At 36.7% G+C, this 25,955-nt stretch overlaps 2 protein-coding genes and 1 pseudogene across 9 annotated transcripts; all 3 read left to right on the top strand.

Moving 5' to 3' along the window:
• The first annotated feature begins 573 nt into the window (after positions 1 to 573).
• Positions 574 to 14,491, top strand: LOC128531464 (transmembrane protein 272-like). 8 transcript variants are annotated; one of them, XM_053505327.1, is made up of 6 exons: positions 7,700 to 8,119; positions 8,194 to 8,280; positions 11,498 to 11,568; positions 13,509 to 13,559; positions 13,681 to 13,872; positions 14,081 to 14,491. In XM_053505327.1, exons 3-6 carry the CDS (start codon positions 11,520 to 11,522, stop codon positions 14,287 to 14,289), a joined length of 501 nt encoding a protein of 166 aa, XP_053361302.1. In that variant the 5' UTR covers positions 7,700 to 8,119; positions 8,194 to 8,280; positions 11,498 to 11,519; the 3' UTR covers positions 14,290 to 14,491. The 8 variants fall into 8 exon arrangements, with proteins under 8 accessions (XP_053361344.1, XP_053361337.1, XP_053361294.1 ...); XM_053505345.1 differs by lacking the exons at positions 7,700 to 8,119; positions 8,194 to 8,280 and adding exons at positions 8,497 to 8,638; positions 10,188 to 10,298; XM_053505369.1 differs by lacking the exons at positions 7,700 to 8,119; positions 8,194 to 8,280 and adding an exon at positions 574 to 591.
• LOC128531501 (transmembrane protein 272-like) lies at positions 1,848 to 4,546 on the top strand (annotated as a pseudogene).
• Positions 14,492 to 18,842: 4,351 nt separating the features above from the next.
• On the top strand, positions 18,843 to 24,387 carry zgc:103586. The gene is made up of 7 exons (XM_053508602.1): positions 18,843 to 19,167; positions 19,266 to 19,316; positions 19,517 to 19,708; positions 23,201 to 23,311; positions 23,456 to 23,567; positions 23,732 to 23,789; positions 23,910 to 24,387. The coding sequence occupies exons 1-7, from the start codon at positions 19,125 to 19,127 to the stop codon at positions 24,027 to 24,029; spliced, it is 687 nt and encodes a 228-aa protein (XP_053364577.1). The 5' UTR covers positions 18,843 to 19,124; the 3' UTR covers positions 24,030 to 24,387.
• Positions 24,388 to 25,955: the final 1,568 nt, after the last annotated feature.

Below are 25,955 nucleotides of genomic sequence, written 5' to 3'. Positions count from 1 at the left end.
GACAAATACAATATAATTTTCAGACAGGACAGGCTTTAAAGAACAACATGAATAGAAATTCACTAAAAAACTGTGGATTTGTCATAATCTGTTATTCTTTATTTATTTATTTCATTTTTGTGTTAGATTTTTGAAGCACATTGGTCATCTGCTAAGCATGCATCTGCAATGATATGGTCTATACTGTAGCAGGTACATTTTCCCATCACTAACAATGTGCATATAGAGAAATAAATATAGTTCATCAGAATTGGCAGAAAAAAATGCAATTTACTTACTACATGTATAGTATAGTGTATACCTGTATATATATCTTTATAGTTGTGAGACTGGTTTGAAAAAAAAAACAAAAAAACATTCATGCCCTAAATTCCCTCATTAATACTAGACATGATCCAGGAACTGTATTAAATGTTGCTTTACTCTTTATAGCCTTTCAATAACCGGTTGATTAGGTTGCCAATTTAAACTTAGACTCCACCTACAGTAGTCCAGAAAAAAAGAGCCAAACCATATTACGCTAAGGAACAGTATTGGAATAAATAGATGCAGGAAAGACACATACAATACAATCTGAAGGAAAAGCATATGGTGAGTAAGGACAAACATATTAAAATGTTGAAATGCTTAAGACATATCTGCATAATTCATTTTTTAGATAGTGCTGATTTTCAGTTATCTAAAAAAGACCTAAAGCTGATACATGCATCATAATGGAAACATGACCTCTGATGAGATGCATTTTATACAGCTAACATACTGTAAGGCAAGATCATTTAATATTGCAATGCTTTTTCCACTCTGTAAGTAAGCTGAATTTGTAGTTAGTAGTTTTAAGTAAAGCCTTTATTATTTTTAGAGCTAACCTGTTAAGTTGTCAAAGGGGAAGAAAGGAGGACATCCACTGCAACAGTCTAAACAACATACCACTCATGCCTACGCCTTTACACTCCCTGTTTCAGGCTCTACCTCATTGCTCTTTTAGTTCTTCCTATTGTGCCGATAGATAAGGTTATGGTTTTCAGGACTAAACATTAATCACAGAAAAAAAGCACTGCCAATCATCTCTTGTTAACGCCACAATGTAAAAGATTTTTTTTTTCTCCTGTTGGGACACGTTAAGTTAGGGAAAAATAATATCCAAAACATGATACTCCTGTCCTCACAAGTTACTTTAGAAATTACATTCAAAGCTGGGAGTGTAATCTCAACTCGTGGTTTTGAATGTACACAACACAGTCTGGCTGAAATATGCTTTTAGCTAGTTAATGTTGTTCCTCTAGCTTCTACCGGGATGATATAAGCATGTTAAATAAATTGCAAGCTATTATTAAAGATGCTGGGTGAAGATTTTGGACGTTCACCCTCTCTGCAAGAGAAATGTTATTGCATCTGTGTCGCTCTTTTCCTTCACTGTGCACATTTATAACATGGCTGTGAGTGCCAGGTCAATACAAATACATGGTTTGAGAATTATCCTCTTATTCAGTTTGTATTTGAAATGAAAATCACACATTATGTAATTTTTAGGTGGAATGATGTTATGTCAGTTCTCAATTTCCCAGAATACCTTGCACCTATCATTGCATGGCAAACCAGGCCTTGTTTATTATTCACTGTTTTGGTTTCTGACAGGTTGTTCCTGGTTTTCACAAGTTTGGAATTGTAATTTGCTGATTACCTGACCACCTGCCTGTTTCTGGTCCTGCTTTTGCCTAATGTTTTGCTTAGGAAATGTTTAATGTTTTGCTTAACACCTAACACCTTCATTTGTATTACTAAAATTTAGATTACTGTAAAGTAACTGGACAATTCCCCCTGTTTTTCTGTAGAAAAATCTTTCTGTCTTTTGATCAACATGGTGTTTTTCTCTAATGTAATATCTGTCTGCAGCTCCATTTTCACAGGTAACAATTTTTTTATTGTAATAATTTAGAGCTATGTCTTTAACTTTAAAACAATTGTTAATATGTTTTTGAACTAAAGTCTGTAGTGTAAAGTGATTTCTGTGTAAAGAACAAGCTGGTCTTTCTGAATGCACACTGTAATAAAATATAGTGTTACTCTAAAATAACAGGGTTGACAATGTTGCTAATAAACACATACTGTATGGTGGCCACAACCTATTTTAGTTTAACTTTATTTAAACTTATTTAAATTTCTTCTATTTAATTGTGTTCAAACTTCTAGAGCAGAAGCACAAATTATGTAAAGTGTTCAAATACATTTATTTAAAATAACATTTGTGATGTGATCATTTAGATATCAATAGTAGTAACAAAGTTCAATCATTTATCCCTGGTTTATTTAGGCTATATTCAGATAGAATTACTTTTACACAATTACTTTTTAAAAAATGATTTTTTTTTTTAAATAAGAAATTAAAATATTTCTTGCTAGTGATTTTTGACATTTTATAACTTTTGAATAAACTGTAAATGGAACAAAAATGCTTTTCTTTTTTTTTTAATGATGAATAATGAAAGAATAAAAAATGTAAATATCTAATTACATGATGTTCCCAAAAAAACATAAGAAGAAGAATATTTTATGAACCAGAAAAGCAAATTCTTGTCTATTTTCTGTTCCACACTAAATAACATCAATTCCATTAAGCAAGGTGAAACAAACTCAGATCAGAACACTTTAGTGCATTCTGGGTAAATTGAGCTTGGTGGTGTAACAGGAGCTTGGTGGTGTAATGATTATGTCCTGATGAGAAACAACCTTAAAACAACTGACAGTTTTCTTTTAAATGAAACTGCGTCACATGTTATAATATTGAAATGCTACCTTCCTTATAATGGAAAATCCTAAATGCTAAAATTAAAATTATTTTTAAGGGATTTAATTAAGGGAAGTATGTTGAAGCAAAAAAAAAATATATATATATAAGGTTAAGTAAAAACACTCAATAAATGGACAGTAAATGTTACTTTTACTGACTGTGAAGACATACTAATTTCAACTAATTTCTGTGACTAATTTTGAGTCATTTACTGTAAATACTACGTTACCTCATAGACAACCTGTAGCAAAGTCATTATAAAAGTGTATTTGAACTAATAATACTAACAAATGCCTTGACAAATCAGAAGATTTTTTTTAATTAATGCTTTTTTGATCCTTCCAGGAAGAATAAGAATTCTTTTGAGTCTTTTACCAATTGTCATCATTGGCCTATAGGTGACTGAATTTAATAGCTATCTTTTCTTTTTAAATTAACTTTTAATACAGTTAATATTAAATGTTTGTTTTTTTTAAATGGTTGTTGACTCTACTTGTCACATTTTCTCTTTAAGGGGCAAAGCACATTTATGATTGCCCAAAGCAGCCCATGGTTCCTGTCTACCTGCTAGTAGGTGGATTGGTCTGTTAGATTATCCAGATCCTCCCCTACCTCCTTTTCCACCAATCAAATGGAGAACCCATTCCGCTGTGCCGGATTCTTAAAGCTCTGCTCCTTGCTTTTTGTCCGATCTGGCTCTTGACAGGTAAGATTTGTAAACTTCTCAATAATTTTTTCTAGCAATACTGGCTTTCGACAAATGTGGACATTTATAAAACATACTTTTCTCTGTCTTAATCAAAATGTATAAAAAATATATAGAAATGTGTAGAAGAAGTGAATGTAAATAAGAAAATCAATGCTTTATACAAGCAGTATCTGTTTAGAATTAAACTTATACACTTTCTATTCCAGGTAGTGTTTTATATACAAGGCATATGAACCAAAATATGATTTTCGTCTGTCTTCTGACTACTGTGAGAGGATCGTCTACAAGTTTGCTTTCTGGATAACAAATGCTTTAAACCTTACCATCCTGTTAGCAATACTCGGATTCAGTTGCAGCCAGCTTTTGAAATTATGTACCAAAAGAACTCAAAGAAAGTGTAACATAAGGACAGTTTCCTGAAAAAGTGCAAGTCATTCAGAGAATTAACGTCTTTACCTTTGGACTCATGAATGTAAAAAAAAAATACATGTAAAGAGTTCAAAAGCCATACAATGGTGGCCAAAAGTATTAAGATAATATATACCATGTATTATAGGTATAGGTCTCTATACCCAACCAGATCAAGCAGGTTTTGAAGAATAAAGGACGTCATACTAAATATTGATTGCAGAATAGCAATTGTGTTGCATAAAATAAGAAATTCTTACTGGCATTAAAAAAAAAGAAAGAATGTCATTAAAACATTGAATTTTATGTTTGTCTCAATACATTTGGCTACTATGTATACTGTATTTATTTTAAAATATGTTACAGAGAGAAAATAATGTTTCATATTGTACATGTAATTATTGTACTTAATGTAATTAAACAAATAGATTTAAAACGTTTATTTTCACTTTGTTTTAGGTGTACTGTATGACTTCTGGTTTTACGATGATGTATGGTGTTTAACTTGTAATGACTCATGAATGGCCTTTATAGTAGAACTTTACCTTTAGGTAAATTGATTTAACATTGTGTTGTGTTTTATTCTGTAAGTTTGTCATGCCTACACAGAATAAGTAGAGTAGAATGTGTAATAAGCTCAATTCATGTACAGTACACTATACTTGCTTCTGTTTAATACATGATTTGATTAAATTCTGTTTCTTAAGGAACACTTTGTTATATGTTTGTGGTTCACAAGAATGTTGGTCACTGAAAGTACATTTTACATAAATCTATATATGAGACAATAGTGAAAGTCTAAACAAAATATGGTTTCTCTTTCCATTACCTGTTTTGCCCTGCATCATAACTGAACATATACAGTAATCTTGCTTTAATGCAGAAGAAAAAAACGAAAAGGAAAAACAAAAAAACACACAGATCTTCATGTGTTAGTTTTCCTTATATTTCTTTCCCTAACCTGATTAAAGTTGGCGTTTTTAAGCAGCTCTATTTCTATTAAAAAGTACGAAAGACTTATATTTGCAACTTAATATGCATAGTAAATACTAAAAACGTCAAAAAGAAATCATAAAAAATATGACTTAAAAAAGTACAATTTTAACAGTGATAATGTGCATACAGTAATCTGTTGGCTCCAGAAAAGGATTTTTTTTCTGGTATGATATAAGGACAGGTTGTCCAACAACTAAACTCAGGAAGGAAGCCAGAATGTTTATGCAAGATACAACCGTGTGCAAAAAAGTGAATATCTTACAGTTTTACGCAGGTAAACTACAAAGGCCCCTAACTGCCACTCAAATTAGACATTAGCTTTTATTGAACAGATGGAAACAGAAGAAAGAGCGGCTGGTTATAAACCATTCATTGGTAAGTTTTACTAATTAAGAACACACAGCATTTGTGAGAAGGTACAGTAGGCTGTGTGCTATTTATAACTATTTGTGTTGGCTGTTTTACTTTTTTAGTAATAGCAGGTTACTGTGATTGTTCTGTTTAATTTGTTGAACCTACTATCAAGCAAGATTCCAGGATGTTTGCTACTCCTGCTGGTTATCTTAAGCTTTCTTAGTTCTGTGTCTAACAACCACCCCTGTGTGTTTGTGTGTGTGTGTTTTGTAATGTTTTTAAATTTCCATTTGAAAATTACTGAACTTGTCATGTGACTCTGTTCACATGACCACAACTACAACTCAACTCTTGTGGATGTGCCCTACTGCAATAAGACTCTTTACCTCTTTGCCTTCTGGACTACAACACTGATGTACATCCTGCTAGCAGTTGTATTCATGTGCGGTTGCTGTTATCTTATATGCCTGTGTGTGTGCGAACAAGATGACGAGTCTGAAGAAGCTCCTGAAGCCTGATTAAGATGTCATGGAGAATACACTGCCCCTGTGTAAACATATTCAGAGATGCTAAGTGATTTATAAATACTGCTTAACTAATTTGCAAATACTTTTCCTGATCATTTTCATCCTGATACTCAAGTCTGGAATACAGTATTCTGAAAATGTCTGAGGCCTAAACTGTGACTTCACACCATACATACTTACTGTTAAGTTTTCAATATGTGAAAATATGTTATGTAGTTATGTAGTATGTTTCTATGTAAATCAGATATCGTGATAATGTTCATAACTATGCAAATTCACAAGGATCTCTCTACCTGATGTTATATCCAATCCACTTTCAGGTTCAGACTCTAAAAGCTCTAAACCACCAACTTTAATTTCATTGGGACTTCATTAAGGGGTTTCAATCACACAAAAGGGATCACCATTTTTTCTCAGATTTCTCACATTTAACCATACAGAGACTGCACAAATACTATATTGACATTTTGCAATTTGTGGTTCTTCTGTTGGATTTACATGTGCAGTAAGAAAAGGCACACAAAAGGCTACATTAGGGAACATTAGGTCCCATAGCATTAGTACATAGTATTTCTCCTTTGGTTAACAATAACAGCTGGGATGGCACAAAATGTCTCTGAGGCCATCTAGTGGTTTACTGCGATACAATTTGAACCCACCCATTTCCATGTAAGTACAGTAAATGGAAAACAAGTTACAGCTCCACATTTCCTTACTTAATGATAACAAAGAGGGTGTAAGGTGATTAACACTTCAGAGATGTCAATCAATCCTCAAAATATAGTTTTATAAACAATTACAAACAGACTAGAAATACCCAAATTTGAATAAAAAAATGGACACTTGGCCCCGGTAAGCTACCTCTAGGTCTCTCAATAATTCACAAGTAAAACATTGCAAGATTTACCAACCTATCACAATCACATTTCTGGAAACTACAAGTAAAAAATAAGAAGGTGTTAAATTAGAAAGATGTTATCTGACCCATCTTTATTCATTTTGCCCTGATTTCTGATAACCTGAAAAAGCTTTTTCAAAGTTTTTTTTTTTTTAGTTTTAAGGGTAACCTAAAAGTGGCACACAATAGTTTTTACATTTGAAAGTTTTTTATTAACATGCGTGAAAGAATAAGCCATATTCTTTCCATTTTTAAATGTCAATTTTAAGAAACTCAAAATGGAAAATACTGCTATGTTATAAGATGCAAGATCCATAATGCTTAAGATTCCCTAGCCCAAGCTGAGCACTGTAAGACAGGATGGCACCATCACTGTGTCCCATCAGCAGGAAGGGATGTGATTTTACAGTGTAAGTAATTAAAATGAAGCAGCTGCTATAACAAATGATCCAATCATTATATCTAATGAAATAATGAAATTGTAAATAAAAAAAAACATAAAACAAACAAAAAAAAAAACTTCTGCCTATATGTGCTAAAGAAACAAGTTTGCTCTGCATGCAAAATAATTAGAGTCCCTGTTTACACGAGAGTACACCAAAAATAACCTAATGAAGAGACTTTTACAAACAAGTAAGAAACCACTGTCTACTGACAAATACAATATCTTCTTTGTCTTTCGGCTATTCCCTTTCAGGAGTCGCCACAGCGAATCATCTGGCTCCATCTAACCCTATCCTCTGCATCCTTTTCTCTCACACCAACTAACTTCATGTCCTCTTTCACTGTCACATGGTTCACATGTCCAAACCACCTCAATCTGGCCTCTCTGACTGACAAATACAATATAATTTCCATTATATTTCAATTTTTTATGTGTTAGATTTTTGAGGCACAAACTGTACAGTAGGTCATCTGCTAAGCATGCATCTGCAATGAGTATATGGTCTAGCCATTTTTTAAAAGCAATTTTGATGTACTTTTGTTAGGTGTTTGATATACTGTAGTAGATACATTTCCTAAACTAACAATGTGCATATGAAGGTATAAATATAGTTAAATAAACATAGTTCATCCGAATTGGCAGGTTTTCAGCACCTGTTTAAAAAAAAGAAAAGCAATTTACTTACTATATATATGTGGCAATGTGGGTGATGGGGTTCCTTCATTGGCTCACACGTAGGTTAATTGTCACCCACGATAGCCTATCAGAATGGCTCTTGCAGGTATTTAAGGCTGGAATAATCTACCTGGTGTACGTCACGACTAGGACCGCCTTCACAGCGTGCGCGAGGACAGAAGGTGTGTAGTGTCTTTTTAGCTATGTGGCTAATGAAGAAGTGGGCATGTACATTAAAATGCCGATGTTTTATTTCCCCCTTAGTATGCGCATTGGCTAATGGATATCTGTTTGAGTCAGACTGTCTACTCTTTGTCGGGTAGGTATTACGCTCCTTATGTGCTGCGCGTTCTGTCATTGGGTGATGTTAACCGGTGTTTGTTTACCACTTAGCCGTGGAGCCTTCTCTTGCGCATGTGTTATTCTGCATGGTCCGCTGTGAGCGGCACTACAACTCGCGTGGCGAAACGATTCGTCTGGGTAAGTAAGTTTCGTTTTTTTCTGGCTTATGGAAGAGATGCGATTTTAGTTATGGTTCTCTTTCTTAGTGGCTGTGAATGTCTGACGCGGTGCCGGCGAATCTCGTGATGGCGGAAGTATTTGCCCTCCGCCTTGCCTGAGGACGGCGCTGCTGTTTCTCCTCCTGTTTCTCCTCCTGTGTTTTCTCCTCCTGCTTCTCCTGCTTAGTTTTTTTTTTTTATTATTATTTTTGCCGTGACGGTATTAGTGGTTCAGAGCTCCCTTGCTACTGTCTGGAAGCCAGTTTGGACTTCTGGGTTCTCTGCATTTTTGGTGTTGTGGAATCTGTCGTAAAGCAACGTTAGGAGAACCCTGAACTGTAGGTGATAATGTTTGGTGAGCTGTCCGAGTTATGTTAGTTGATGTTTATTTAAATTGTAATACTTTTTTTTTTTTTTTTTTTTTGGTTAATTGTATTTTGTGTTGTCCATCTCGGGCACTGTTGGGCTCAGAGGCTAGCTTAGAGTATTGGGGGTAGTATAATTGTGTGAAGTGCAGTGCAGTTGGTGTTCACGTTTCCCTGTGTGTGGATGTGTGTGAGGAGCACCTGTAAGGCCGGTACCTCCTTTAGTCTGCCCTTGCCGCTGAGAAGCCGGTGCCCGAAATTTTGTTTTTGTTTGTTTGGTTTTATTTTATTCTTGAGTACACATAGTGCCTTGTCCTTTTTTTTTTTATTGCGTGTGATAGCTATTTGAGATCCAGCATTGCATGCTATGGGATGTTTTTAATTTGTGATTTATAAGAGTTTTGTACATTTGTATTCCTGTCTCTCGTTCATTCAGCCTAACGAACCTCTGTTCCTTATTGGTGTTATTTCCCCGGTTAACCTCGGGGTGGCGTAATCGGGTCTAAAACTTCATATTTAATTGCCTTACCACGGCATTGCCACATACTTACTATGTTTACCTGTATCTATATACTCAAAAAAAGAAACGTCCCTTTTTCGGGACTGTGTATTTCAACAATAATGTTGTAAAAATCCAAATAACTTTACAGATCTTCATTGTAAAGGGTTTAAACAATGTTTTCCATGCATGTTCAATTAACCATAATCAATTAATTAACATGCACCTGTGGAATGGTCGTTAAGACCTTAACAGCTTACAGAAAGTAGGCATTTAAGGTCACCGTTTTAAAAACGCAGGACACCAAAGAGACTTGTCTACCGACTGTAAAAAACACCCAAAGAAAGATGCCCAGGGTCCCTGCTCATCTGCGTGAACGTGCATTAGGCATGAGGACTGCTGATGTGGCTAGGGCAATAAATTGCCATGTCCGCACTGTGAGACTCCTAAGAGAGCGCTACAGGAAGGACAGCTGATTATCCTCGCAGTGGAAGACCATGTGTAACAACACCTGCCCAGGATCGGTACATCCGAATATCACACCTGCGTGACAGGTACAGGATGGCCACAACAACTGCCCGTGTCACACCAGGAACACACAATCCCTCCATCAGTGCTCAGACTGTCCGCAATAGGCAGTCCATGAGGAGGAGATGCACTGCAGTACTTCAAGCAGCTGGTGGCCACACCAGATACTGACTGGTACTTTTGATTTTGAGTCTCTCTTCATTCAGGGACACATTGTGAAACATTTTTAGTTTGTCTTATGGTGTTGACTCTTAGTGTTCATACAAATATTTACACATTACGTTTACTGAAAGTAAAAACAGTTGAAAGTCAGAGGACGTTTCTTTTTTTTGCTGAGTATATATAGTTGTAAGACTGGTTTGAAGAAGAAAAAAAAAAAAAAAAAAAAAAAAACATTCGTGCCCTAAAGTCCTGCCTTACAATAACCCATGGATTATTGCCTTTATAATATAGCCTTTCAATAACCGGTTGATTAGGTTGCCTATTCAAACCTAGGCTCCACCTAGTGCAGAAAAAAGAGCCAAACCATAATACGCTGAGCAACAGTGTTGGAATAAATAGATGCAGAAAAGACACATGCAATACAATCTGAAGGAAAAGCATATGGTGAGTAAAAACGAGCATTTCAACATTTTAATATGTTTAAGTCATATCTGCATTATTTTAAAGCTAGTGCTGATTTTTTGTCATCTAAAGACCTAAAGCTGATACATGAATCATAATGGGAACATGACCTCTGATGAGATGCATTTTATACAGCTAACATACTGTAAGGCAAGATCATTTAATATTGCTATGCAGTTTTCACTTTGTAGGTAAGCTGAATTTGTAGTTAGTAGTTTCAAGTAAAGCCTTTATAATTTTTAGAGCTAACCTGTTAAGTTGTCAAAGGGGAGGAAAGGAGGACATGAGGTTAAAAATTCTCAACCACTGCAACAGTCTAAACAACATACTGTACCACTCATGCCTACGCCTTTACACTCCCTGTTTCAGGCTCTAACTCATTGCTCTTTTAGTTCTTCCTATTGTGCCTATAGATAAGGTTATGGTTTTCAGGACTAAACATTAATCACAGAAATAAAGCACTGCCAATCATCTCTTGTTAACGCCACAGTGTAAATTTTTTTTCTCCTGTTGGGACACGTTAAGTTAGGGGAAAGATAATATCCAAAACATGATACTCCTGTCCTCACAAGTTACTTTAGAAATTGCATTCAAAGCTGGGAGTGTAATCTCAACTCGTGGTTTTAAATGTACACAACACAGTCTGTCTGAAATATGCTTTTAGCTAGTTAATCTTGTCCCTCTAGCTTCTCCAGGGATGATATAAGCATGTTAAATAAATTGCAAGCTATTATAAAGGATGCTGGGTGAAGATTTTGGACGTTCACCCTCTCTGCAAGAGAAATGTTATTGCGTCCGTGTTGCTCTTTTCCTTCACTGTGCACATTTATAACATGGCTGTGAGTGCCATGTCAATACAAATACATGGTTTGTATTTGAAATGAAAATCACACATGTAATTTTTAGGTGGAATGATATGTCAGTTCTCAATTTCCCAGAATACCTTGCACCTATCATTGCAAGGCAAACCAGGCCTTTGTTTATTATTCACGGTTTTGGTTTCTGACAGGTTTTCACAAGTTTGAAATTGTAATTTGCTAATTACCTGACCACCTGCCTGTTTCTGGTCCTGCTTTTGCTTAATGTTTTGCTTAGGAAATTAATATTTTGCTTAAAACACTTTTAGTATTACTAGAACTTGGATTACTGTAAAATAACTGGACAATTTTCTCTTTCTGTAGAAAAATTTGACTTTTAATCAACATGGTGTTTTTCTCAAATGTAATATTTGCCTGCAGCTCCTTTTACACAGGTAACAATTTTTTTATTGTAATTTAGAGCTATGTCTTTAACTTTAAAACAGTTGTTTATGTTTTTGAACTAAAGTCTGTAGTGTAACCATGTGACCCCAAACTAGTACCAAAATAATCAAATTGAAGTTCCACACAAGGTACACCTGATTTTATCCCAAGATATGTCTTCCTTCATTTTTATTAAAATTTTTATAAAAAAAACAAACAAAAAAAAAACACTATCTTCAATAGCTTTTGAGTCATGTGACCTGGTGACCCCACATTGGTATGAAAATAATTTAATCTGAGACCCCCAAAAGGTACTCCTCTTTGTAGTCCAAGAAATGTGTTTAATTATTTTTATTTTATTTTTTTATAATAAAAATAAAACGCTATTTCTTCAATCTCTTCTAGGTCATGTGACCTGGTGACCCCAAACTAGTTCCAAAATAATCAGATTTGAGACCCCCAAAAGGTACACCTGACTTTATCCCAAGATATGTCTTCATCAGGGCCGTGCAGAGACGTAACACCAACAACTCACATTCATGACAAATCTAATATGGAATTGCATCATACTGTATGACTGTCATCAGGTGGGGACAATGCAAAGCAAATGCAGTGTTTATTAAATGTTTAAACTGTAAAGATACAATAATTTTACTGCTGTAAAATCAGCCTTTTATCTAATTTGAAATATAACCTTATTATCTGTTACTTAATATATTTTCTTTAAACAGTGGGTTTTTTTTTTTTAATATCGTAAATATAATAATCCATAGGTATGTGGATATCCATATTAGATCATTTTAGTGAAATAAAAGAGCTCCAGAAAAGAAAGAAGTCCAGTAACTAACTTTAAAACAAAACATGTTCCCTAAAACGGTGGACAGAGCTACTGACCCCCTGTAACACCCTTACCCAGTTACAATAGCTACTGTAACAGTTAATTTGTTAGCTAGCTGTTAATTTAATTAAAACTTGTGCAGTTCATAAAAAGACAGGTAATGTTTCGCGCTGTTGCACAAACAGCACGCTTATTTATTTCAATTAATTTGTTGTTCTAGACTATAGTGTGCGCTGTACACCCTATTAAAAAAAAAAAAAAAAAAAGTTTTTTTTTTTTTTAACTGTCTGCTCTGCACCTTTCAATTCATTTGCCTGCTTCTTCTCCAGCTTCGCACCACCCAGCCTGTAGAAAATGCGCGTGCAGGTTTGTGAGCTCGTACTCGGCTCAGAGCGCGCTCTGCTCTCAAGGGCGAGCTCACAAACCTGCACGCGCATTTTCTACAGGCTGGGTGGTGCGGAGCTGGAGGAGAAGCAGGCAAATGAATTGCCCAAGCACCCAAAGACGCCCCCCCCGCCCCAGGCACAGGTGTACCTTGTGTGTGAGATTATTTTGGTACTAGTTTGTGGTCACATGACCAAAAAGCTATCGAAGAAATAGTAATTCAATAAAAATGTATATAATAATTGCAAATTAATTCACAATACTTAATTAATATTATCTATTAATTCAACAATTATTAATAAACAAAAGCAGTATGCGTGGCATTTGTATGTGTAATAATAGATTAGAATAACTGGGGCACGTAACCAGGTAAGTAATGTCGCTTTTTCACTTCTTTGAAAGGAAACTGCGTCACATGTTATAATTTAAAATGCTACCTTCCTTATATAAAATCCTAAACAAAATCTTTGAAACTGTTAAGGGGAGTATGTTGAAGCAAAAAAAGGAGGTTAAGTAAACAATTAATAAATGGACAGTAAATGTTACTTTTACCTACTGTGAAGACATACTAATTTCTGTAACTAATTTCGAGTCATTTACTGTAAATACTACGTTACCTCACAGACAACCTGTAGCAAAGTCATTATAAAAGTGTATTTAAACTAACAATACTAACAAATGCCTTGACAATTCAGAAGACTTTTTTTTTTTTTTTTTTGTTCCTTCCAGGAAGAATAGGAATTCTTCTGAGTCTTTTACCAACTGTGATGATTGGCCTAGGTGACGGAATTTAATTTGAATTTAATACCTTTTCTTTTTAAATTAACTTTTAATCCAGTTGATATTTGATGTTTTTCTTTTAAATGGTTGTTGACTCTACTTGCCACGTTTTCTCTTTAAGGGGCAAAGCACATTTATGATTGCCCAAAGCAGCCCATGGTTCCTGTCTACCTGCTAGTAGGTGGATTGGTCTGTTTGATTATCCAGATCCTCCCCTACGTCCTTTGCCACCAATCAGATGGAGAACCCAGTCCGCTGTGCCGGATTCTTAAAGCTCTGCTCCTTGCTTTTTGTCCGATCTGGCTCTTGACAGGTAAGATTTGTAAACTTCTCAATTAAATTTCTCTAGCAATACTGGCTTTCGACAAATGTGGACATTTATAAAACATACTTTTCTCTGTATGAATCGAAATTTAACAAAAATATAGAAATGTGTAGAAGGAGTGAATGTAAATAAGAAAATCAATGTTTTATACGAGCAGTATCTGTTTAAAATTAAATTTATGCACTTTCTATTCCAGGTAGTGTTTTTATATACGAGGCATATGAACCAAAATACGATTTTCGTCTGTCTTCTGACTACTGTGAGAGGATCATCTACAAGTTTGCTTTCTGGATTACAAATGCTATATACCTTACTATCCTAATAACACTGCTCAGATTCGGTTGCAGCCAGCTCTTAAAATTATGTACCAAAAGAAGGAAGTGCCACATAAGTACAGTTTCTTGAAAAAGTGCAGTCAGCCAGAGAATTAACGTCTTTACCTTTGGACTTATGCTTGTTATAAAAAGTACATGTAAAGAGTTTAAAAGCCACACAATGGTGGCCAAAAGTATTAAGATGATATATACTGTACCATGTATTATAGGTATAGGTCTCTACCCAACCAAATCCTGCAGGTTTTAAAGAATAAAGGACGTCATACTAAATATTGATTGCAGTATAGCAATTGTGTTGCATAAAATAAGAAATTCTTACTGGCATAAAAAAAGTGAGAATGTCATTAAAACATTGCATTTTATGTTTGTCTCAATACATTTGGCTATACTGTATTTATTTTAAAATATGTTACAGAGAGAAAATAATATCATATTGTAAATTTTTGTACTACATCTGTAATTCAACAAGTTATTTAAAGATTTAAACAAAGATTTAAAACATTTATTCTCACTTTGTTTTAGGTGTACTGTATGACTTCTGGTTTCCATTGACGTATGGTGTTTAACTTGTAATGACTCATGAATGGCCTTCATAGTAGAACTTTACTTTCACCTATCCAAATAATCTGTTTACCATTTAATGATCTGGTGTATGTATGTATATGTGTATATATATATATATATATTTTCTTTGTCTTTCGGCTGTTCCCTTTCAGGGGTCGCCACAGCGAATCATTTGCCTCCATCTAACCCTATCCTCTTCTCTCACACCAACTAACTTTATGTCCTCTCTCACTGCATCCATAAATCTCCTCTTTGGTCTTCCTCTAGCCCTCCTGCCTGGCAGTTCCAACCTCAGCATCCTTCTACCAATATATTCACAATCGCTCCTCTGAACATGTCCAAACCACCTCAGTCTGGCCTCTCTGACTTTATCTCCAAAACATCTAACGTGGGTTGTCCCTCTGATAAACTCATTCTTAATCCTATCCATCCTTGTCACTCCCAAGGAGAACCTCAACATCTTCAGCTCTGCTACCTCCAACTCTGCCTCCTGTCTATTTTTCAGTGCCACTGTCTCTAAGCCATAGAGCATTGCTGGTCTCACCACTGTCCTGTACACCTTTCCTTTCATTCTCGCTGATACTCTATCGCACAACACACCTGACACTTTTCTCCACCCATTCCAACCTGCCTGTACCCGCCTCTTTACCTCCTTTGAACACTCTCCGTTGCTCTGGACCGTTGACCCTAAGTACTTAAAATCCTGCACCTTCTTTATCTCTGCTCCCTGTAGCCTCACCGATCCTCCTGGGTCCCTCTCATTTACACACATGTATTCTGTCTTGCTAACCTTCATTCCTCTGCTTTCCAGAGCATACCTCCACCTCTCCAAATTTTCCTCCACCTGTTCCCTGCTCTCGCTAAAGAGCACAATGTCATCTGCAAACATAGTCCATGGAGACTCCTGTCTTACCTCATCTGTCATCCTGTCCATCACCAGAGCAAACAAAAAGGGGCTAAGAGCCGATCCTTGATGCAGACCCACCTCCACCTTGAACTCTTCTGTCACACCTACAGCACATCGTACCACTGTCCTACAGCTCTCATACATGTCCTGCACTACTCTAACATACTTCTCTGCCACTCCAGACCTTCTCATACAATACCACAGCTCCTCTCTTGGCACCCTGTCATATGCTTTCTCTAAATCTAAAAAGACACAATGCAACTCCCTGTTACCTTCTCTGTACTTCTCCGCCAGCATCCTCAAAGCAAATACTGCATCTGATGTACTCTTTCTAGGCATAAAACCATATTGCTGCTCACAAATGCTCACCTCTGCCCTTAACCTAGCTTCCACTACTCTTTCCCACAGCTTCATTGTCTGGCTCATTAGCTTTATACCTCTATAATTGCCACAGCTTTGCACATCTCCCTTGTTCTTAAAAATTGGCACCAATACACTTCCTCACTTAGGAATCCTCTCACTCTCCAAGATCTTGTTAAACAAACTTGTCAGAAACTCTACTGCCACCTCTCCCAAGCACGTCCATACCTCCACAGGTATGTCATCAGGACCAACAGCCTTTCCACTCTTCATCCTCTTCAATGCCCTTCTCACCTTACTTCTAATATTTGCTACTTCCTGTTCCACAACAGTCACCTCTTCTACTCTTTGTTCTCTTTTGTTTTCCTCATTCATCAACTCCTTAAAGTACTCCTTCCATCTTCCCATCACCCTCCTGGCATCTGTCAGTACATTTCCATCTCTATCTTTAATCACTCTAACCTGCTGCACATCCTTCCCAACTCTCTCTGCCTTGCCAACCTGTACAGATCCACCTCTCCCTCCTTACTGTCTAGCCTAGCATACAAGTCCTCATATGCTCTTTGTTTGGCCTTTGCCACCTCTACCTTCACCTTACTCTGCATCTCCCTGTACTCCTGTCTACTCTCTTCAGTCCTCTCAGTGTCCCACTTCTTCTTAGCTAGCCTCTTTCCCTGTATACACTCCTGGACTTCCTCATTCCACCACCAAGTCTCCTTGTCCACTTTCCCCTTACCTGATGATACACCAAGTACCCTCCTGCCTGTCTCCCTGATCACATTGGCTGTAGTTGTCCAGTCAACTGAAAGCCCCTCCTGACCACCCATAGCCTGTCTCAACTCTTCCCTAAGGACTTCACAACATTCTTCCTTTCTCAGCTTCCACCACTTTGTCCTCTGCTCTGCCCTTGTCCTCTTCGCCTTCCTCACTACCAGGGTTATTTTACACATCACCATTCTGTGTTGTCTGGCTACACTCTCCCCTACCAACACTTTGCAGTCACTGATCTCTTTCAGATTACAACGTCGACACAAGATGTAGTCGACCTGAGTGCTTCTGCCTCCACTCTTATGTCACCCTATGTTCCTGCCTCTTCTGGAAGAAAGTATTTACTACTGCCATTTCCATCCTCTTTGCAAAGTCCACCACCATCTGTTCTTCTACATTCCTATCCTGAAGACCAAACCTGCCCATCACATTTTTATCACCTCTTTTCCCTTCCCTAACATGTCCATTGAAGTCTGTACCAATCATCTCTTTCTCACCTCTGGGGATGCTCTGCATCACTTCGTCTAACTCACTCCAGAATTTCTCCTTCTCTTCTAACTCACGTCCTACCTGTGGGGCATAACCACTAACAACATTGAACATTATCCCTTCAATTTCCAGCTTCAGACTCATCACCCTATCTGATACTCTCTTTACCTCTAGAACATTCCTTACAAACTCCTCTTTTAGAATAACTCCTACTCCATTTCTTTTCCTACCCACACCATGGTAAAACAATTTGAACCCTGATCCTAAGCTTCTAGCCTTGCTACCTTTCCACCTGGTCTCCTGGACACACAGTATATCCACCTTCCTTCTCTGCATCATATCAACCAACTCTCTTGCCTTCCCTGTCATGGTCCCAACATTCAAAGTCCCTACTATCACTCCTAAACTCTTGCCTTTCCTCTTCTCTCTCTGCTTTCGAACACGCCTTCCTCCTCTCCTTCTTCGACCAACAGTAGCCCAATTTCCACCAGCACCCTGTAGGTCAACAACACCAGTGGCGGTCGTTGTTAACCCGGGCCACGACCGATCCGGTATGGGAATTATATTCGTGATTCGCATCATTGATTTGGCAAAAGTTTTACGTCGGATGCCCTTCCTGACACAACCCTCTGCATTTATCCAGACTTGGGACTGGCACAAGGAGACACTGAATTGCGCCCCCCGTGTTTGCATATGTATACACATACATACATACATACATACAGAGAGAGGACTTTATAAATCTCAAAGGCAAATTGTAACATTACAGCAGCCAGCTCACAAATAGCACTACATACAAGTAAAAAGGTTAAGACGAATATTAAAACCAAGTTAAAAACACAATGAGAAAAGGGTACAGTTATTAAAATACACATTTCTTTCATTCCATCAGGCCCTGTGAAATTATGGGTTACTTGTTACTGAAATAGGTCATGATGTGGTTTTTCTCTACTCTGATTTAACATTGTGTTGTGTTTTATTCTGTAAGTTTGTCATGCCTATTCAAAATGGCATATTTATGGCTACTACACAGAATAAGTAGAGTAGAATGTGTAATAAGCTCAATTCATGTATAGTACACTATACTTGCTTCTGTTTAATACGTGATTTGATTAGATTCTGTTTCTTAAGGAACACTGTTACTGTATACAGTATGTTTGTGGTTCACAAGAATGTTGGTCACTGAAAGTTCATTTTACATAAACCTATACATAAGTCAATAGTGAAAGTCTAAACAAAAAATGCTCTTTCCACTACCTGTTTTGCCCTGCATCATATTTGAACATACAGTATACAGTAATCTTGCTTTAATGCAGAAGAATAAACAACAAAAACAACACACAGCTCTATGTACATGTACAGTAATAAATTTCCTAATATCTCTTTTCCTAATCTTATTAAAGTTGGCGTTTTTAAACAGCTCTATTTTCTATTAGAAATACATATACTTGCAACTAAATATGCATAAAGTATAAATAAATACTAAAAAAGTTCAATTTCTTTTATTAAAAAATTACCTGTTAAAAAAGTACAATTTTAACAGTGATAATGTGCATACAATACAGTAATCTGTTGGCTCCGGAATTTTTTTTTTTTCTGGTATGGTGTAAGGACAGCTTGCTCAACAACTAAACTCAGGAAGGAAGACAGAATGTTTATGCAAGATATAACCGTGTTCAAAAAAGTGAATATCTTCCAGTTTTACACAAAATTAAACTAAAAAGGTCCATAACTGCCATTGTACCTTTAAAAAAAAAAAAAGTAGTATCATTTCTCAGTCAAATTGGACATTAGCTTTCAGTGAACAGTCACTAAAGATGGAAACAGAAGAAAGAGCGGCTGGTTATAAACCATTCATTGGTAAGTTTTACTAATTAAGAACACAGAGCATTTGTGAGAAGGTTCAGTAGACTGTGTGCTATTTATAACTATTTGTGTTGGCTGTTTTACTTTTTTAGTGCTGCTGAATCTGGTTGCTTGGATAATCCTGATAACAGCTGTGGTATTAGGTATACATAAGTTCTAAAAATTATTTCATTCTTAAATTCACAAGTCTTTGGCTAATCAGTTCAAGTAAAATTTCAAAAAGATTCATTTTCATACCAGGAAACGAATATTGATTTGAGCAATAAACATGCATAATTTTTGCATTGTGTTTTTGGCTGTTATATTAGCTGCATTATAAAAGTTCTGCTCATGATTTTTTTAGGAGCCATTCATGTCAACGAATGCCCCATTCAGCCCCACATTCCTATATATCTGATTGTTATCGGTGGGGGTGGGATCATTTTATTGATGTTGGCCTACTGGAAGAACTCAATGGATGAAGGAGTCTGGAAAGTGCGCTGCCTTTTATGTATTCTATGCCTGGTTGTTTTCAGCATCGTCTGGTTTCTTACAGGTAAGAAATGGTTAGAAAAATATAACTAAAAAACTGTGAGGAAAACATGGGAAATTTTCTGAATTATTTATGATAATTCATGGGTGTAAACTTTGAAGAATAAATACTAAACAAGTTAAATAAGATTGGTAAAGTAATTGCTCAGTAATAGATATTTTTCTCCCCAGGAACAGTTTGGGTTTTCTCCTTACATCCTCCAAACTTCAATTCCTCAGCTGTGGGACACTACTGTCACAGGACTCTTTACCTGTTTGCCTTTTGGTTCAATATTCTGTGCTTTGTGTCTGTGTGTATTTTGATTCCTTGCTGTGCATGTTATTTTCTGTACAAGTTTTTTAGTATAATACATAGATAATGTTATGTTTGGCTTATAGTTTGGGCTAGCCTTCTTTGTCAATAATTCTCCCAAAACCATAGTTACACTTCTGTAATCATATTACACATTCACTGTCTACATTGTGATTAATAATAAATGTTTATTATGTTATTTTGATGTACTTTGTGACTGGATGGGACCCATCTCTGGTCACATCGGGTTAAACATATTGTAGCGTTTTACCGCCGAGAAGGGTGTTGGAGAGACGAGTGAGCTTACTTGCTGCCCAATGCAATGACTGGAGAACTTTATTTAACCCACGCAATCATACAATAGCATGAACAGCATTTTCACACGAAACCTACTTTCAATACAGCCTATGCATGCACCGGAGCACACTCCACACGTGACACACACACCAAACAGGGCCGAAGCCACTAACCCAAACACCCTTCCCCAACATGGTGAACACACAGACATCCCTGCAAGGCATGCTGGTCGTCAGCCGCCGCCCCGCCCACGCCACAATATGTAAATATATGCATAATGTATATAATTATTTAATAAATTAATACATAAAAAAACGAATTAACATGCGGTTCATTGCTTCACCACCCATTGGTCCAATGGGCACGCTTGACTATGACGTAATTGGAGTCCAGCCAATGGCGTACAGGAATCGAGTATTACAAAAAAACAGGGAATCGAACGTTACCTTTTAAGAGCTTATACAAACACGCCAAGTTATACAGGGCGGTTTTATATATTTCCAAGTTTTACATAAATGTGTATACTCATATATAAGGCGTATTAGAAGCTGTTTTAGAAGCTATGGCCGGTAAGTACACATTTAATATTCAGAAGAAGACAATGTTTATGACTTGCACATGACCCGGGCCGATTTCTGCGGGTGATTTGATCAGCTGTGCCTGCTGTCCCCGTAACACAGGCTTTAGGTTTATTACAAATTTAAAATAGTGTAGGTTACCATTTATCTAATAATATTTTAATAATACAATTCAACACCATGAGAGGAGCTCTTCGGCTGCCAGCAGCAGCGGGATGTGTCTTACTGTATGCCCGGAGTTACAATGGGCTGTGTTCCAATTCTACAGTTACATAGCAAATGTGTCCTAAACCCTCAGTTACAATGGGTGTATCTCAGACCTGACAGAGTGTCCTAACCCCTAAGTAAATAATGAGCTGTGTTCCAATCCTTCAGCTAAATGGAGGCTGTGTCCTAACCCCTCAGTTAAAATGGGCTGTGTTCCAATCCTTCAGTTAGAGACTGTGTCCTAAACCCTCAGTTACAATGGGCTGTATCCTAAACCTTTAATTAGGGTGAGCTGTGTCCTAATCCCTGAGTAAATAATGAGCTGTGTTCCAATCCTTCAAATACATGGTGGCTGTGTCCTAAACCCTTAGTTCCAATGGCCTATATCCTAAACCCTTCACCAGGATGGGTGGTGTCCTAAACCCTGAGTTATAATAAGCTGTGTCCTAAACCCTGAGTTATAATAAACTGTGTCCTAAATCCTCAGTTAGAGCACATTGTGTTGTGTGTACTTAATATTCACTTAAAGTGGGCTATGATATACACACTAAAACACACTAAATATTATTTGTGTGTTGGTTTTCAAGCATTAAATATTTCGCTGTTTTATGCTTCTACAGGAGGACCAGGAATGTTGTTAGTACAATTGTAATTTGAAATATGTCCAGTAGGAGGAAGCATTGTTATACAGTATGGCTAGCGCTCAAGCATAGCATTAACTGTTGGATTTTGTGCATGGGTACAAACATAGTCAGAAATCTAAATTTTTTCTGCTTACCTTTGTGTGATATGATGATAAGTTCTATGCAAAGTCTCTAGTTCCTGGAGATCTTATGAGAATCTTTAATTTTATGACACCCCAAAGGTCTTCTACTGCATTCAACATCTGGTGTCATGTTCAATAAATTTAAAATGGCTTTTGCTTTGTGACGGAGTCCATTATCATGCTGGAATTAGCCCCTGGAAGAGAAAGTTGTAAGAGAAATTGTAGCCATGACAAGATGCACTCGGCCACCAGCAACAAAAAGTTTCTGACATTCATGTAATGATTGCTATTAACTGTCCCAAAGTGTGCCAAAAACATTACCCACACCATCCCACCACCTCTACCTGTCTGAACTGCATGTTAGCATAAGGACGGTTTGGGTCCATGGTCATGCAATTGGCCATGCAGGGTGCTCACTGCACCCTCAGCCTTCTTTTCTTAGTTGACAGAAATAGAACCTGACATGGTCTTCTGCTGTTTGTACTGCATCAGCTTCAGTGTTTAAGATATTGTGCCTTATGAGATGTTTCTGCTCACCATCGTTGTACAGAGTGGTTATCTAAGGTTCAATTACTTTTTTGTCTGCTGGAACCAGTCTGGCCATTTTCAACTGACCTCTCTCATCAAAACTCTGTTGACGTTTGAAGAGCTGTCGCTCACTGGATGTTTTTATTTTTATTTTATATTGCACCGTCGTAAGTAAACACTAGAGTCTTTTATGTGGGGAATCCCTGGGGATCAGCAGGTTTAGAAATATTTAAAGCTCTGTCTGGCATCACTAGTGCATTGCACTGTTGCAACACAATTGGCCAATAAGATAATTGCATGAGTGAGTAGATGTACAGGTATTCCTAATGAACTGCTTGGTGTGTGTCTATTTTTTTTTTTACAGTTTCCACATCCAGTAGTTATGAAAACAAGATTTAGTGTAGTAGTGTAGTGCAAGTAGTTGTAGCAAAAAACAAACAAAACAAAAGTAATTGAAAGCATTCCTGTGTTATGCCAGTCTCTGCCCTAACTCATCCCAAAGGGTCCTTTTGGGTTAAGGTCAGGACTCTGCAGGATAGAACAGTCAAAACGTGTTTTTTTCCCTTGTTTACTCAAGTTCATATCCATATGAGGCCAGGTGAGCGAACACTTTTGACAATACAGTGTACTTAAGAAGAATGCAACTGATATGGTTTACTCCTGCTCCATGTACTCACTGAATATGCGCTCTTTAAACATGTTTAATGGCCAAGCTTTTAAATATATATTTTTTTACTTTATATTTATGTTACTTTTATTTATCTCTGATTAACTAATTTAACTATATTCATTAAAGTGACTGATTTTTAAAGTTCATGTCTTATCAAGTTGCAGAACTGGTGGCAAAATGCTTGCAGGCACGAGACATGGCTTATTGCCCGTATAGCCAGTTTCCAGTTGGTGCTGCTATTTTAACATCAGGAGGTACCATAATCACAGGTAATACATGCCTGTAATAAGTAGGAACTTTCAGTTCTGGACTGCGGTTATCAGTTATCAGGATGTGAATCGTTTCTATTATTAACAGATTATTGACTGTCAGGACCTACACTGATCTGCATTATGTATATGTGTGCATATCAGGCTGCAATGTAGAGAATGCTTCTTACAGCCTTACAGTGTGTGCAGAGAGAACAGCTATACAGAGAGCTGTAGCTGAGGGCCATAGAAGTTTTACAGCTATAGCAGTTACATGGTAAGTAGGGCTCATGCTTTTCAACACTATAAACAAAACCGGTATCATAAATTACCTATTGGCAGTTTGTTTGATCTGGGCCACAGGGACTGGTATACTCAGACGAGAGGAAGTTAATTAATAAACTTTTATTTTGATGTTGTTAAATGTTTGCTTTCCCTCAGTGATATTAAAGATAGTTTTGTGGGTCCCTGTGGAGCCTGTCGACAAGTGTTAATGGAGGTAAGGGGTCCTTGTTCATATATTTGAGATTGCATGTGTGAATCACTGCAAGATGCATTAATATTTTTTGTTCTAATCTAGCATATCACTTATAATATTTATTTATCTCTTCCCCCTTAGTTCGGGACAGAATGGGACATTTACCTGACCAAGCCTGATGGGTCGTACAAGAAGACAAGTCTGAGAGAGCTGCTGCCGTTACCATTCACCCCAGCTCACCTGTCTAAAGACAACAATTAAAACATAAGCTTTTTAGGACATTTTAAAAATGTTGAATTAGAGATACAAACTGAAAGTGACAGAAGGATTATTATTTTTTTTTTTACTTTTTTAAAATTAATATTTAACTTTTACTTTACTGGTAGAGCAGATGATCAAATCCGAACCTCACGTGACATAAAGAAAAGGCCAGGGAGTGTTCTGGGGAAGTTGGCTACTAAATCAGGAGACCAAGCTGGCTAAAGATGGACCACAAGAGTGTGCAATAAGAACAAGTGGTGCAGAATTGAAGTATTGTTGGAACATTATTGAACTAAAATCTTGAATGAGCTACTTCCTCCTTATCAAAACAAACAAAGGAATAAATATTTAAAATCTATGTACAGTAGTCATCTGAGTGTTCTTCATCTTTTAGAGAGCCATCATTCCTTAATTTGTGAAACTGAAAAGAAAGCGCTCATTGTAGAGGAAGAAAGTGTGGGATTGATCCATGTGCCCCTCGGGCTGTTTGAAATTCTCCTCTGCGACACAGAGGGGACAACATTCAGTTCTGTCACCCGGGAAAAACACTCTGATATTGTTCTCTGTGAGAGAGAGGGGGGGGAGGGGGGACACAGGGGAGGAGGATAAAAGAGTAAAAGAGAATAAATGTAAAAAAAAAAAAAAAAAAGATATAAAAAAGAAATACAAGTTAGACTTTGTTTCCATGAGGTATGATTAAGTGCAAGAGAATTACTCTCATCTCAAAGCTAGAACTGAGCAGAAATGAAAAGCAGATAAGAGATAAGACATGCATAGATAAAAAGAAAAAGGAGACAATATACAGCTGACAAAGCAGTGTTCATGATGGTGAAATAACATGGTTGAGCTTTTCAGACAGGGGAACGCAGCTGAGAGCAGGAGATAAGTAAAGAGCAGTGAAAGTGCTTTTTTTCTGGCTTAAGCAAATTCAGGACACAGTAGGCCCTACTCGTCTCTTATGTACACAGACTCACACAGTTTGGTTAACACTGCTTTACTAGGACCGGCCTTGTTTTTTACACACTTTCTGTTTTAAATGCAGTTTTAAGTGCTAAACACTCTGTGTAAATAGAGACATTCAATATACAATAATGGTACCATGTTTTATTACTCATGATACAACATTGCTGTATAGCCTGGCCTAGTACACACTATTTCTTTAAGGTTAAAAATTATTTTCCGTTAGTAATATTATTAATTAATAGTTGCAATCATGGTAAATTGTTAAGATAATAGGGCATGTGGTGCCCTGAAGAAAACAAGTCTGTTTCTAAATCATTTATTAAACATTGTGTTCCAGCACATAATTGAGACAAGTAGGCAGTTATTTGTTATTATGCAAGAGAACAGTACATGGTGTGCAGTTGAAAAATGCAGTGCCCCACTTTTTTCTTGTTACGACAAAAAAAAACAACCACCACCAAACTCTAACAATTAGGCCCATAAATAATAAGGCATTCAACAAAATTGAGTCTGCAACTTATGTAATCTACTTTTTTATACTTTTATTTTTAACCCCTTAAGTAATATTGATGGGATCACTGCAGTAAAACAATGCTTGCATTAAATTCCATATGGACTTCAAGCAGTCTTTGATAAATGAATAAAATGTTAAAATATTTCCGTGTATATAGAAATACACAGCCATAAACACAAATGAAAGCTGTTAGCTTCCTGTACAGTACAGTATATCCTGAAAGGAAAATATAGCTATAATGCAGCTTTGAGGTTCTTTATAACAATGACATAAAACATAAAAAGCAGGAAAAACAACCCCTTTTTAAGGACCAATCCAGTCTACTCTGGTTTTCATTATTTATTTTTTCATGCCTTTGAAGCTAAGCTTAGACAGCAGGATCAGACAGGATATGGCGGGTCCACTTTAACCTCTGTTGCATATTTCTGTAAAGCTCTGTATCCCCTGCT

The sequence above is a fragment of the Clarias gariepinus genome, chromosome 1 (assembly GCF_024256425.1).
Source record: "Clarias gariepinus isolate MV-2021 ecotype Netherlands chromosome 1, CGAR_prim_01v2, whole genome shotgun sequence".
NCBI lineage: Eukaryota > Metazoa > Chordata > Actinopteri > Siluriformes > Clariidae > Clarias > Clarias gariepinus.
The sequence above is the reverse complement of the archived record's forward strand: the minus strand, read 5'-3'. Positions and strand labels throughout refer to the sequence as shown.